Source organism: Blennius ocellaris, assembly GCF_963422515.1.
Source record: "Blennius ocellaris genome assembly, chromosome: 18".
In the NCBI taxonomy this organism is placed as follows: Eukaryota; Metazoa; Chordata; class Actinopteri; order Blenniiformes; family Blenniidae; genus Blennius; species Blennius ocellaris.
Genome location: NC_137667.1, coordinates 14113057 through 14125288, shown reverse-complemented (window position 1 = coordinate 14125288; position 12232 = coordinate 14113057). Strand labels below are relative to the sequence as shown.

Here is a 12232-nt window from a genome sequence, read left to right as displayed (position 1 = left end):
ACAGGCATCATGGTGCTCCTGGTGAACTGATGTTGACATCACTGGCCTTGTGAAACTTTTCATGAAAGGTATTCTGCACTAAAAAAAAAAAAATCTACATAAACTCTCATCTTCTAACAGAAACTGTACATAATGCCTCAATATGATTGTGAAGATGTGGAGTGGAGTGTTAGGATCTCACCCTCTGTGTGCACCGCAGACACATAAGTCCAGTTGTACCGCTTGACGATGTCCAACATGGCCCGGGCCTGGAGTGTGTCTGAAGGAACGACCCTCAGGAAGTACTTGAACAGAGTCTTATCACTCAGGTCGATGCTGGTGGCCGAGTACGCGATCTGCGGGATGTTGAAGAGCTGCAATAAATTCTGCACCTGGATGGCCACTGAGCTGGATCCTGGTCCGATCACTCCGGCGATGGGTTTCTTGGAGGGAGGTGGCTGGTTGGACGGAGTTCCGTCAATACACCACTTGGACCCGTCTTTGTCATCCCTGATGGAGATTAGGGAGTCCCGGATGAACTCGATGCTCTGCTCCAGGGCAACAGACGAGTGCCAGCAGGAGTCCCGGATTTCACAGCCCAGGCTGATGTTGGGCAAAAGCTCGGGGTCGGCGTTGATCCGGTCCAACGTGTGGAACATAGCCTCCACCCGCTGGATGCCGTACTGCTCGCGGACGTCCCCGCATTTCCTCTCGGCCACTTTCTCCGCGGATGGCTGGTGGTGGACGGAGAAGAGCGCGCCGATGATCACGTCTCCGTCCATGCGGGCCACGGACCGGGCGGCGGCGCGCGGGACCACCGAGCGCTCCGAGACGCTCCTGCTGTGGCAGAGCACGAGGACGCGAAAGAGACATGCGGGAAGACACAGGAGAGCGAGAAGACCCATCTTTACGCGTGCCATGTTGTGCCACATCGCGTGAGCACTGGCACGTCACCTGCTGCCGGACGCTGCCTCCACGTTTATCTCAGCCATGATGTGCGAGCGCGACACCTGGGACGTATCCACGCGCACCTGCGGAGAAACGAGAGCAGACTTGCTGTGACATGTGGGCGTGCAAAACGAGGCCAGATGTGCCAAACGTTCATACATAAAGATTTGACTTAAGCACGCTCATTCCCAAGCGCCCAGTTTCACATTCCTGCAGCTGCCTCTCTTATCAAACACCGTCGAGGTGCTTTCGAGCAAGGCAGTCAAACCACACTCACACGCCATCAATAAGCAATATTGGCGGAGAAGACCATCCCTGTCGACGCTCATTAATATCATAAAAAAGACATTTGCAGGTATCGCTGGGTGCCCATTGAGAACATCAGGCAGAAACCAGATTTCAGCACCGCGGACAGCTCGTTTTCCAAACACGTTACAAGGACGTCTCCGGGACTGTTGCCTGAACTCGTCATCCTCTCACACACCTCATTGGTGTTGACTTGACCCAGCAAGTATCCCATGCAAACCGAAACACAACAACCCCCCTGCGCTTAACTGCTATGTGAATTAAACACGAAGAGGGAGACTAGACATCCGTGCCTACTGTTGTTCAAAACGCATTTTACTAACTATCTGTCGTGTCGCCAAAGATGACAAAAATTAACGGTTCAGAAAAAAACCCCACAATAATAATAATAATAATAATAATAATAATAATAATAATAATAATAATAATAATAATAATAATAATAATAATAATAATAATAATAATAACAACACCAGAGCTTTTACGCATGAATCAGTCGTAAACATCAACTTAAATCTCCTCGTATCGGTGATTGTCTTGTGATGAGTATACCCATTCAAAGGTGGTTTTTTGAGTCAAAACTTACCTGAATCCTCGAGACATGTCGCGTGCCTTCATCCGTCTTCAGTCGCGCGTGGTCTTCAGTGGTGTAACTTGAGTCTCTCTCTCTCTCTCTCTCTCTCTCTCTCTCTCTCTCTCTCTCTCTCTCTCAAATAGAAACGTGGAATAAAATAAAATCCAAGAAAAAAAAAACAACAACCCACATTCCTTTCCCCCTGTCTCTCAACCCTTAAATCTGCGTTTCCAGAGCAACACCTGTAATTTTTCAATCCGATGTCATATAATACAACCTAAACATTACATCATATTTTTGTTTGCTCTGTGAGTCAGGGCAGATTGCACCGTTTAGCTGCCTTAACCATGAATAGTGCAGCATTATTTCTAGTAACTTGAAACAGTGACATTCATTTGTTAGTTTGAACCTGGGGAGAAAACCTGCGGCTGAGCATGGCATATATCATTAAACACCATTTGAACTGAAGGGAGTTGAGGGTGATGTTGGACCAAAAAGCGTTAAAGCAGAAAGAAACACGCATCACATCTCTGTGAAGAATCCGCCTTCAACTGAAGAATGTTCTCAGCACCACGGAGAGCAGTATGCAGAGTTAAACACGCCCTCTAGGGTTTGCTTCAGTGTTGGAATTTTTCAGTGACCATTTTTTTTCACCAATGTTGTTTATTTCTCTTTTAATTTATCCAAAGAGGCACCTTTGGGTCATTTAAACAAATACCCTCAAATGCATCATGTTTTGCACTGTGAGATTAAAGCACAAAGCACTCTGAGAAAACCCAGGCATGTACAGGAATAACATGCAAACTCGGAACAGACTGGTACCCAATCCTGAATATTGAGAGACCTCTCACTGTAAAGCATGAAGATCAGACATATTTCCCCATTCACATGTGAACAACTCTCTTACCACACCCACTGCTTCATGCTTCTTTCCATCAATATAAGGTCCATCCATCCAGTTTTCTTCAATGCTTCATCCCGTCCAGGTTGGCTGGAACCAATCCCCGTTGAAAACGGAAACAGAGGATCAACCCTGGACAGGCCACCAGTCCATCACAGGGCAAACACACAGACAGGCAACCACACACACTTACATGTACACCGAAAAGACAATTTAGGGTCACCAATTAACCCCACATGCATGTCTTTGGAGCACACCCATGCACACACAGAGAGAACATGTAAAGTCCACACTGAAAGGCCAGGCGTATTTGAACCCATGACCTGCTCGCTGTGAGGAGAGAGTACGAACCATTTCATCATTGTTAATCTACAATCTAAAATTTCTAAATAAATAAATAGGTTTTTAAACCAAAGTGTTTACATCAGGTGTGCCAAAGATAATGATGAAAAGTGTATAGTGCATATTGGAATAAATCTAGACGTTTTGTTGATTTTGTTGTCCTTTTGTGGACTAAAGTGAAGGTGAAAATGTGTTTCCTCTGCAGTCGAAATGAGTGTTACACTCATATGGTTTCTGACTGTGTTTACTGGACGGTGTCTCTGAAGCAGCTCAATGAGCAGAGCTGGGGTCTCCTCCCAGGGGGCTTGTACTTTACGTGGTAGGGTCCTGTCGTGACTCACGCCAGGCGGTATAAATCACAAATAAACTTCTTAAAGGAGTCGCTCTGACACTGCCGTGGCTGGAGCCTGGGGCAGCAGGAGCGAGCGTCTGATACTGAACCTGAACAAATGTGACATGTTGGAGAAGGAGAAACTACTCAGAGGCCTCAGCCTCACTTTAGGGCGAAGGGCTATTTGGGGACCGTCTGTGTGGATTGACCGCAAGGTTATTCAAACAATGACTAAAGCAGATGATGATGCATTAGTGTTAAGGAGAAACCAGTAAGCCTATAATGGCATAAACCCACTCATTGTGTCCTTGGGCAAGGCACGTTACCCACATTGCCTCGTATGAATGAGAATGAATGGTGCATGAATGTTGGTGGTGGGCGGAGGGGCCGTAGGTGTAAAATGGCAGCCACGCCTCTGTCAGCATGCTCCAGGGCAGCTGTGGTGACAACATAGCTTACCACCGCTGGTGTGACTGGTGTGAATGAAGAATGGTTTCTGTATGCGCTTTGAGTCACCTCAACAAAAGCGAAAGCAAAAAGAGAATTGGGAAAGCATGACTTCAGCTGAAAGTGAAAATATTAAGAACCGATTATCCAACAACTCACATTCCAATACAAAAGTGATGATCACTGATTGAAGCATCTAATGTTTGCACAACACTGTTTTCACATTAAAATCAATTTTAAAACACTATTAAAGTATTGTGTTTTCATGCAAAAATCAAACAAAGGTCATATTATTCAATTCATACTACATGATACCATTTAGGCTTTTGCATTTCAGCAAAGGAAGTGAAACGAGTTGAAAATATTTTAAACATCAAGAATTATGACTCCGTTAGAAATACATTTGAAAAATGTGTCTGCTTATCCTCTCCAAAAAACTAAACTGAACTAAACTAAACAAAAAATCTAAACAAACAACTATTTTTAGCTCTTGCATGATGTAAATGTTAATGGATCAGATACATGGGTGAGTGTGAACACCTCCTGACAGTAGTATGTGCAAAACCGCTGCTGATGTGTCCATGAGTCAGTTCTCCCAGTTCCAGCGGGCCTGTTTGGGAGGTGACCGTGACCTCTAAACGTGGCATCTGCCTCTGGGAACCACGATGAATGAAGAAAGAGTCCAACGACGACACGTTTGCTGCAAAACAAACATGGTACAACTCTGACCCCTGCTGGTCAATCATGTCACTGCACACCGTTCTCAGAATGTAAGGCTCTGTGATGTCAGGGAAGAAATTTAATTCATGAGTTTCCCACCCTCATCAAATGGCTTCTTTAAAATAACATATTCTTTTTTTAGCTTATGATTTTTTTTCCAATTCATATGTTTTCATTCATTAATAGTTTCACTTATTAGCTGTGTTATTTAACTATAAGGTTGATAGTTAAGCATGAAATGCGTTCACGTTAGATAAAATCCAGTAACGAAAGAAAAAAATTGAAAGTACATGAAGAAATAACTATGATAACTTGCATTAAGTGGATGAAAATACCATTTTTAAGTTGTTTTATTATGTCACAAAGATGGTATCAAATGTGAAGAGATTATAGTTGCTACACCACTCCAAATATAAACGAGTTTAACATGAACTCCTATTACAAGCCAGTAAATATTGTGAAATACATCACACACAGAAATGGCCAATCAAAATTTTCTTTACAAGTGAGATTGCATACTGACACGCCTGATATATTCTATTTTATATGCAATAAATAAATAAATAATCATTTATATTTATAAATATTGTGGTAAATAATCTGATTATTCCCATGACAGAGTTTGCTAAATTGGATTGAACTTGGCTTTAAAACAGCTTCATCACCAATGTGTTGTGTCTGCGCCTGTTTGTGTCAATAAAGTTTCGCGAGGAACAAGAGAAAAAAAGAGGCTGAGTGAGAAGAGATGTCAGCGGCTAGCAAGCAGGAGCACTTTCTCCACGGAGGAAACTACACTTAACTACAAGGTTGGTGGTGTTTACGAATAAGACGTCAACACGTTTGATCACGGTTTGTCTTGACAACACGAGGACTGTATGAGAATCATGTCACGGGCCGACTGATGGTTGTTTTATCGCACTGGGTTGCTTTGTTGTGTTAGCCACTGTTAGCCGCATTAGCCGGGCTCTGTGTGCTACCTTCACATTGTCAGTTACAAGTTGGTAAAATTTAGTAAAAAGCTGCTGACAGCGAACCGACTCGGTGTAGGAGGGTGTATGTGAAAGTCAGTGTTCTGTACCCGGAGATCTGTGGTGTTTTGTCATTTTTTGAAGTGGTGTTTGCTCTCTGTAAACTTCAGCTTCGATGTGTTGTTACTTGACTTGTACTCTGTGGATTATGTAAAGTCATTATTAGATTGTAGCATCAATGCAACAACTTTCTCTGTAATCTAGCAATAGGAGGTCCATGCTTTTTCAGCGTTTTGAATGAAGTCGAATCTGTTTTGTTGTTTTCACCCGCCGATGCTCTTTTATACAACTCGGGTCTGTATTGGACTTCAAGGAGAAAATGTGTCCATGTTATTACGATATATGAATATCACATGGAAAAATACTGATTTGTTACTTTAGGACATTTCTTGTTCGTTGCCACCTTCTCTCATTGATTTGTTCATAACATTGTTAGACAACGTTTTGTTGTGCTCACTGCTTTAATTTTACTTCATGTGGTCTTCAGGGAGGGAATGCGCCCAGAAAGACCAGTGTGAGAGATGAGGGGTTTCAACCTTCTTACTGAGTCTGGAAGCTGCTTCCTAATAAGGAACTTGAATGAGACAGGCTTTTTAGGAGCGTCACGTGACTGCAGTTGACGTTTACACAGGGTGCAGTGGAGGCACTGTTTCACTGGTATTTTACAGCTCGGAGACATGGTTAAAGAATGAACCTGATCGGGTTTACTCTGGCGTATTGAAACCACGGCTCATTAATGCAACATTCACCACACAGCCGAGCCAGTTATAATGCCACTGCCCTTTTGAAAAGTTAATTTGAGCTTTTAATCGAACGCAATGGCTATTCACAGTTTTATTGCTGCTTTACCATATCTTTCCTCATGCTGTCTGAGCTAATCAAAGCCTGAATTAGTTTAATACACTCTGTGTTTCAGACATTGGTGGCAGTGAGCACAGGGACATCTGGTGGTTTGCTAATGTTACAGCAGCTTTTGAGGATTAAGAATATCATTCTGATTGTCTAGTTTTATCATTTCATTTGTATATTTAAAAATGTTCATCATCTTTGTCAGAAGACTATTGAAAGATTCCTGTTTTTGCATCACTCACAACATTCTCTCATTTGACAGGACAGTGGTTCTTCAGAAGCTTTCCACACACTCCGCTGTCGAGATGGAGGACCACGTTCACTGTCTGTCCTGTATCAACCAGAGATGCATGGTTCGACCTGAAGCAGGAATTTCCTGTGATCTCACCACCTGCCCTTTGGTGTGTGGAGCTGTGTTTCACTCCTGCAAAGCTCATGAGCACCAACTCATGTGCCCACTGCTGAGGATTCCCTGCCTAAACAGTGGCTACGGCTGCCCCGCCACACTGATACGCAACCAAATGTATGCCCACTTGGAGGTGTGTCCAGCTGGAGTAGTGTGCTGCACTATGGAGTGGAATAGGTGGCCTGTTAACTGCCTGGACTACACTTGCTATGAGAGCCTGAGTCGTGGCGTGGAGGAGGTGGAGCAGCTTGACATGGCACTCGCTCTTCAGGACCAGCGCACACTGCTCGAGTCTCTCAAGGTGATTTCAATGGCTCCTACAGTGCAAGGAGAGCCACTTGTCTCCGTTAGGAAGGAGACGCGATCCACCCACTCAGGGTTAACATCTGAGTCACCATCACAGCCGGCACCATTGCGTCCACCACCCCCGCCAGGCTCGGCGAAAGAGAAAATTCTGAGCGGAATTAATGGCTTGAATGAGGAGCACTTCAGTGAACTTTATCAGGCCACGGTTGAAACTGCGAGAAGCTTAGCTGCTGCTTTAGACTTTGTTAGCTCGACTGAGAGTGGCAGAGAGTGTGTGAGCGCAGACGTCACTGTGCAGAGAAGTAGGCTGAGCAGCAGTGGAAGCCTCCAGAATAGAGCGGAAGATACAATGCTCACATCTGCCGGTGGTTTGCATGAAAGTGAAATAAAAGATCCCACTGTTTGTAGGAGCTGTATGAGCGGAGGTGAGGCCCCAAAAGGAACAGATCCAAAAATTGTAAACACAAGTAATGGACTGATCTCAGGAGCTGTGGAGGCCTGTCCTGTCGATGTGCAAGATGACGTGAATGCAAATGTCTCAGAAGATTCAGAAAGCCATCAAGCGATTTCTCCTTCGCACATCAGCCAGGCTGTGGCGCAGAGTTCTGCTCATGTGCTTCTTGAAGACAGAGGATTAGTACTATCAGACAATCTCAGGCTGCAGAGCATAGCCCCAAGTTACCCATTTTTCAGAGCTCAGGGTCAAAGTTTGTTGAATAATGGAAGGAAAAGTATCAAGCCAGACAGGTCACTGTGCAGACTCCGACCCAAAATGGAGGACAAGGCGGTAGATACGTCAGACCTAGAGCAGGATGAAGACCCTTTGGGTTTAGGAGAGATTGATCTCATCACAGCTGCCTTGCTTTTCTGCCTCGAGGAGTCAAGAGAGTGCAGAAGAATTTCGGATACAGTCTATGTCGACGGTTACCATGTCGACTTTGGCACACAGACTTTCACTTTTCCTGCAGCCATCTTGGTAACTAACACTAGAGTAGGTGACATGGCCTCTGCCTCTGCCTGTGACCACGCTGCCCCACAAATCTCCTACCCCAGCCCCTTTCGAACGCTCCGCCTTGGCCTCGTTCTAGAAGCCCTGGAGGTCGAGGCAGTCCCACACAACCGCTACCTCCCTGCTAACCCTCGCTACCAGCACATGTTCCCCTTTGTTTGTGGGCAGTCGTTCCGTCGGGACCAGTTCTCCTCCCATTTCACAAATGTCCATGGTGATATCCACGCTGGCCTCAACGGCTGGATGGAGCACCGCTGTCCGCTGGCTTATTACGGCTGCACGTTTTCCCAGCGGAGGTTTTACCCGACTACCGAGGGGGCCAAGGTGATCCATGACAGGCAGCTCAGATCCTTTGGAGTTCAGCCTTGCCCAAACATGAAACTTCCAAGTGATTCCCAACCTGACCACTTCAGTGGGCTGCCCATTGAGATCCTGTGGCACGTAGCTGGATTTCTGGACAGCTTCAGCTTGTGCCAGCTGTCACTGGTATCACGAACTATGAGAGACGTATGTGGCAGTCTCCTCCAGACCAGGGGCATCGTGGAGCTGCAGTGGGAACAAAGACGATGCCCTGCTTCTCATGGCACGGTGTCCTGGCAGGTCAAGAGTAAAGTAAGTAAACACGTGGTCATGGCCAAATAATGACATTTCTTCCATATTTACCTCATTTTAGAACAAAGCTGTGGCAAAACATTATTTGTGTTTGCAATGCGATTGGTGTATAATCAGAAGGGGTCAGCCCTGCGACAGGCTCAGTTGGAAGAGAGGCTCTCTCAAGGAGATGGAGAACATGGAGGGTCTGCATGGATTATCAATTGGTGTTTTTTAACGTTTGATTTTGAAACCTGTTCCAGTGGTCATCCACATTATGAAAAATGGCCTGAGCAGACTAGATCTTCTTCAAGTTGAATTTTAAAACAATTGTGTCCCTCTGTAGCTTCACAGTCAATACACCAATGATATGAATACAGTAAACATAAATATGTTGGCACTCAATCAAATTAAACCTTCAGTGGGATCATCATCAGAACCATGCCTACATGTTAATATATATATATATTTATACTCCCTGTTCCAGGTGTGGCGATTCACCACTGCCTTCAGCCCAGTGAAGTCATGGGGATTTGCTGACATCCCCAGCATGTCCAACCATCTTAAGAAATGCCCCTTCAACACAGTGGAGCACAAGACGGTGCCTGTACCCCTTCCTGCCATGTGTACCACACGAGATGGACAATCACTCCGCCGTGTCCTGCGTCACGTCAACACCTGATCAACTCAACCTGACGTCGTATAGGTGCATAAGAGTCACTCCGGCGTCACAGATGTGGCAATTGGTTGCTTTCAGTTTTGAAATGAATGCACTCTTCTGTATCACACTAATATGAAAAGCCTTAATGTTGTATCACTTAACTTGCCAGGTCTTGTATGGGTAAAGGTTTGAGTTTTGCATGGATTTGTTAGTCCAGTGAGATGAATTCTATTTTCTTGAATGCAAATGTGTACAATAGATTTATACAATTCTGCGATATTACAGTGATGTGTGCTCTAAATGTGTTCACTATCCTGCCTTTCAGTTGTAGCCATGGGAAAAGTAGATTGTCAGTTAATTTGCATTATTTCTGTGTACCAGAAGTTTTGCTTGCACTTTACAGAATATTTGCTAATCCCTGCCACAGCGTATTAGTCACTCTTAAACTATCAATGGTTCCACTTCTTGAAGAGATGTTATCCCAGGGCTCATTTAATACCTGGATGTGTATGATGTCAGGACTTAAATCTACTTCCATTGGTAAACCAACGATATGTGCAATTTGCTAGCATTTAATAAAGTCTTTCCAACCTTTTGTATACTTGTGATTTTTTTGTATAACTATTCAGGTCTTTGCTTCATGAACAAACGTTGCAACAATATTTGAACTAGGGCTCGGCATTTTAGCCTAAAAAAAATTATTCGAGATTCGATTTTAGAAAATGTTCCTCAATGCACTTCAAAATGATTGCTGACATCAGATATACTGTCAAAAGTACAACTTTATTCTTGAAATTGTCCTCGGTTAGAATGCATATAAACAATAAAAACAAAGCTCAGTCATTCAACAAATTCAAGCTTTAACCCAGGTTTAAGCAAAAGCGCAACAGAAACTATTGCAAAATAATCAGTTTTAGCTAACAAGTCGATAAATAATTTTTTTGCTCAGCCGTAATTTGAATGGTTTTCTGTCTATTCCTGCTCCATTCAGAGTAGTGTGGTGAGAAACAGTATCTCAAAAGGCAACTGTTAGAATAGATCCTGGACATGTTTCCAGTCTATTTGCAGGACTGTCATTTAGAGACGTTCACTTGGGGTATGTACAATTGTTTTTGTCTCGGGATACCAGGCAATGCATACCACGTGAGTTTCATCGCCTCCTGAGAGTCAGAGTTGAAGGCCTTCTGGCCGTATGATTTCTGTAAATGTCACAAAGTAGAATATATCGTCTTTCCTGTGATAAACTAGGTGTAAATAAGAGGTCAGACCAAGTTGAATGAGAGCTTTATGAAAGATGGGAGTGGTCAGTTTTTCTTAATGGCTGTATGATCCTGCCTGCAGCCTCACCATTTAATAAGGATATCCATAGTGGGCTATTGTTGAGTATTTGTTTTTGATACATTTTGCTAAAATGCATACTTATTGGAAAAGCAAAGATTTTTGTAAATGCATAAACTTTTTGTTTTTGTTAAAAGCATCACATGAGAAACAAATGATGGAAAAGCATAACGCGGTGTTGATTTCCTGTTATGACAATCCAGCGTCACAGTTTTGATCAATATTTACAGAAGATTAAATTCATCTCAAATTTTGTTTTGATGCTTGCTCATATTCTGGAATGCGGCATTTAAGAGCGTCCATTACTGTATTCACTGCACATTGCAAACATTTGTTTGATGTCTAAACATGTCATCACTAAACAAACATTTCCTTGGTATTTACAAAAAACTTCCAAATTACTGCACAGAAACTAAATACGAAACTGAACTTTTTTTAAGGTAATTGTCTCAATGATGAGGTTTGACTAACACGATGCCCATTGTTGACTCTTTTAATCTGGTTCAGTGTGTGTCCAGTTCCACACACAAAAGTTGACATATAATAAACCTGGAAATCTGTTGTGGTTTGTCTGAGCTTAACTTGGAGATATGTGACAATGTGCTGTCTGATCATTTGTTGTCGGATTTTTATCTCTTTGACCGTCAAACATTTCTCTGTTGCGCAACTGCCTTCATCCAACTCTGCGTCGCCACTGAATGAACTGGTACGGAGGAGCTCAGTTCTTGGCTTCACTCCTCAAGCCTCATCCTCCTGGACTCTGTGGCTCCATTAAAAACCAAGCGGCCTCAAGCCAAACCAGAACTTCCTGCACTGTTTTATTGATGAGGTTCTTGCCACTCGGGGCCCAGATTCCAACTCCGGCCTCTGATCCCTCTCGTTCTGCCCCTCGTTCGGTTAAATTTGACGGGTTTGAGCCCATGGCTTTGCCAATTTTAGAGAATGTGGTTGCACACATCAATCCCCCACCAGGCTGCTATCCCTCCTCATCTTTTTAAAGAAATCTTCCCCAGTATAGGGCAGCTCGTCCTCACTATTTGAAACTGCAGCCTCTCCTCTGCTGTCATTCCTGTGCATGTTAAACAAGCGGTAGTGCAACTCCTTAAGAAATGTGGCTTTGATCGGGCCGTCCTGGCTGATTTTAGGCACATCTCCAAACTGCATTTCATTTCAAAAATGTTGGAGAACATTTTCTACTTGCAGCTTGAGAATTCCAAAGAGGAACATCACATTTAGGAAGTTTTCCTGCCATTTTAAACCCCTGCACAGCTCCAAGTAAGCCTTGCTCAAGGTTTTTAATTACACCCTCCTGGCTCACAATTGTGGTGATTACGTGGTTCATGTTCGGCTGGACCCAATTGCCCCATTTGACATAGTAGATCATGGCAGCTTGATATCCTGGCTGCAGCACCTGTTGGGCATTGGCAGTCAGCCTCTTGCATGGTTTAGGTTCTATCTGGCAGACAGGACCACGTGTGTTAGACTTGCTAGCTTTG

The 12232-nt window shown here is 43.9% G+C and overlaps 2 protein-coding genes across 3 annotated transcripts in view; one reads left to right on the top strand and one right to left on the bottom strand.

The window, feature by feature from the left end:
- The window catches only part of grm1a (glutamate receptor, metabotropic 1a), a gene marked incomplete at both ends in the record, with an annotated part of 33845 nt that extends 32934 nt beyond the window's left edge, over positions 1-911 (bottom strand). The window contains one exon of the mRNA XM_080513725.1: positions 182-911. Within this exon, the coding sequence (XP_080369851.1) occupies positions 182-911 (730 nt within the window). The remainder of the gene's footprint in view (positions 1-181) is intronic.
- A 4372-nt stretch (positions 912-5283) lies between these two features.
- LOC308143701 (F-box only protein 30-like) lies at positions 5284-9973 on the top strand. 2 transcript variants are annotated; one of them, XM_080514591.1, is made up of 3 exons: positions 5284-5354; positions 6688-8758; positions 9225-9973. In XM_080514591.1, exons 2-3 carry the CDS (start codon positions 6731-6733, stop codon positions 9417-9419), a joined length of 2223 nt encoding a protein of 740 aa, XP_080370717.1. In that variant the 5' UTR covers positions 5284-5354; positions 6688-6730; the 3' UTR covers positions 9420-9973. The 2 variants fall into 2 exon arrangements, with proteins under 2 accessions (XP_080370717.1, XP_080370718.1); XM_080514592.1 differs by having other exon boundaries at positions 5296-5354; positions 6693-8758.
- The last annotated feature ends 2259 nt before the right edge of the window (positions 9974-12232 follow it).

Coding starts and splice junctions, on each gene's coding strand:
- LOC308143701 (XM_080514591.1), top strand. CDS start 6,731: ATGGAGGACCACGTTCACTGTCTGTCCTGTATCAACCAGAGATGCATG. Junction 8,759..9,224: donor CCTGGCAGGTCAAGAGTAAA/GTAAGTAAACAC, acceptor TCCCTGTTCCAG/GTGTGGCGATTCACCACTGC.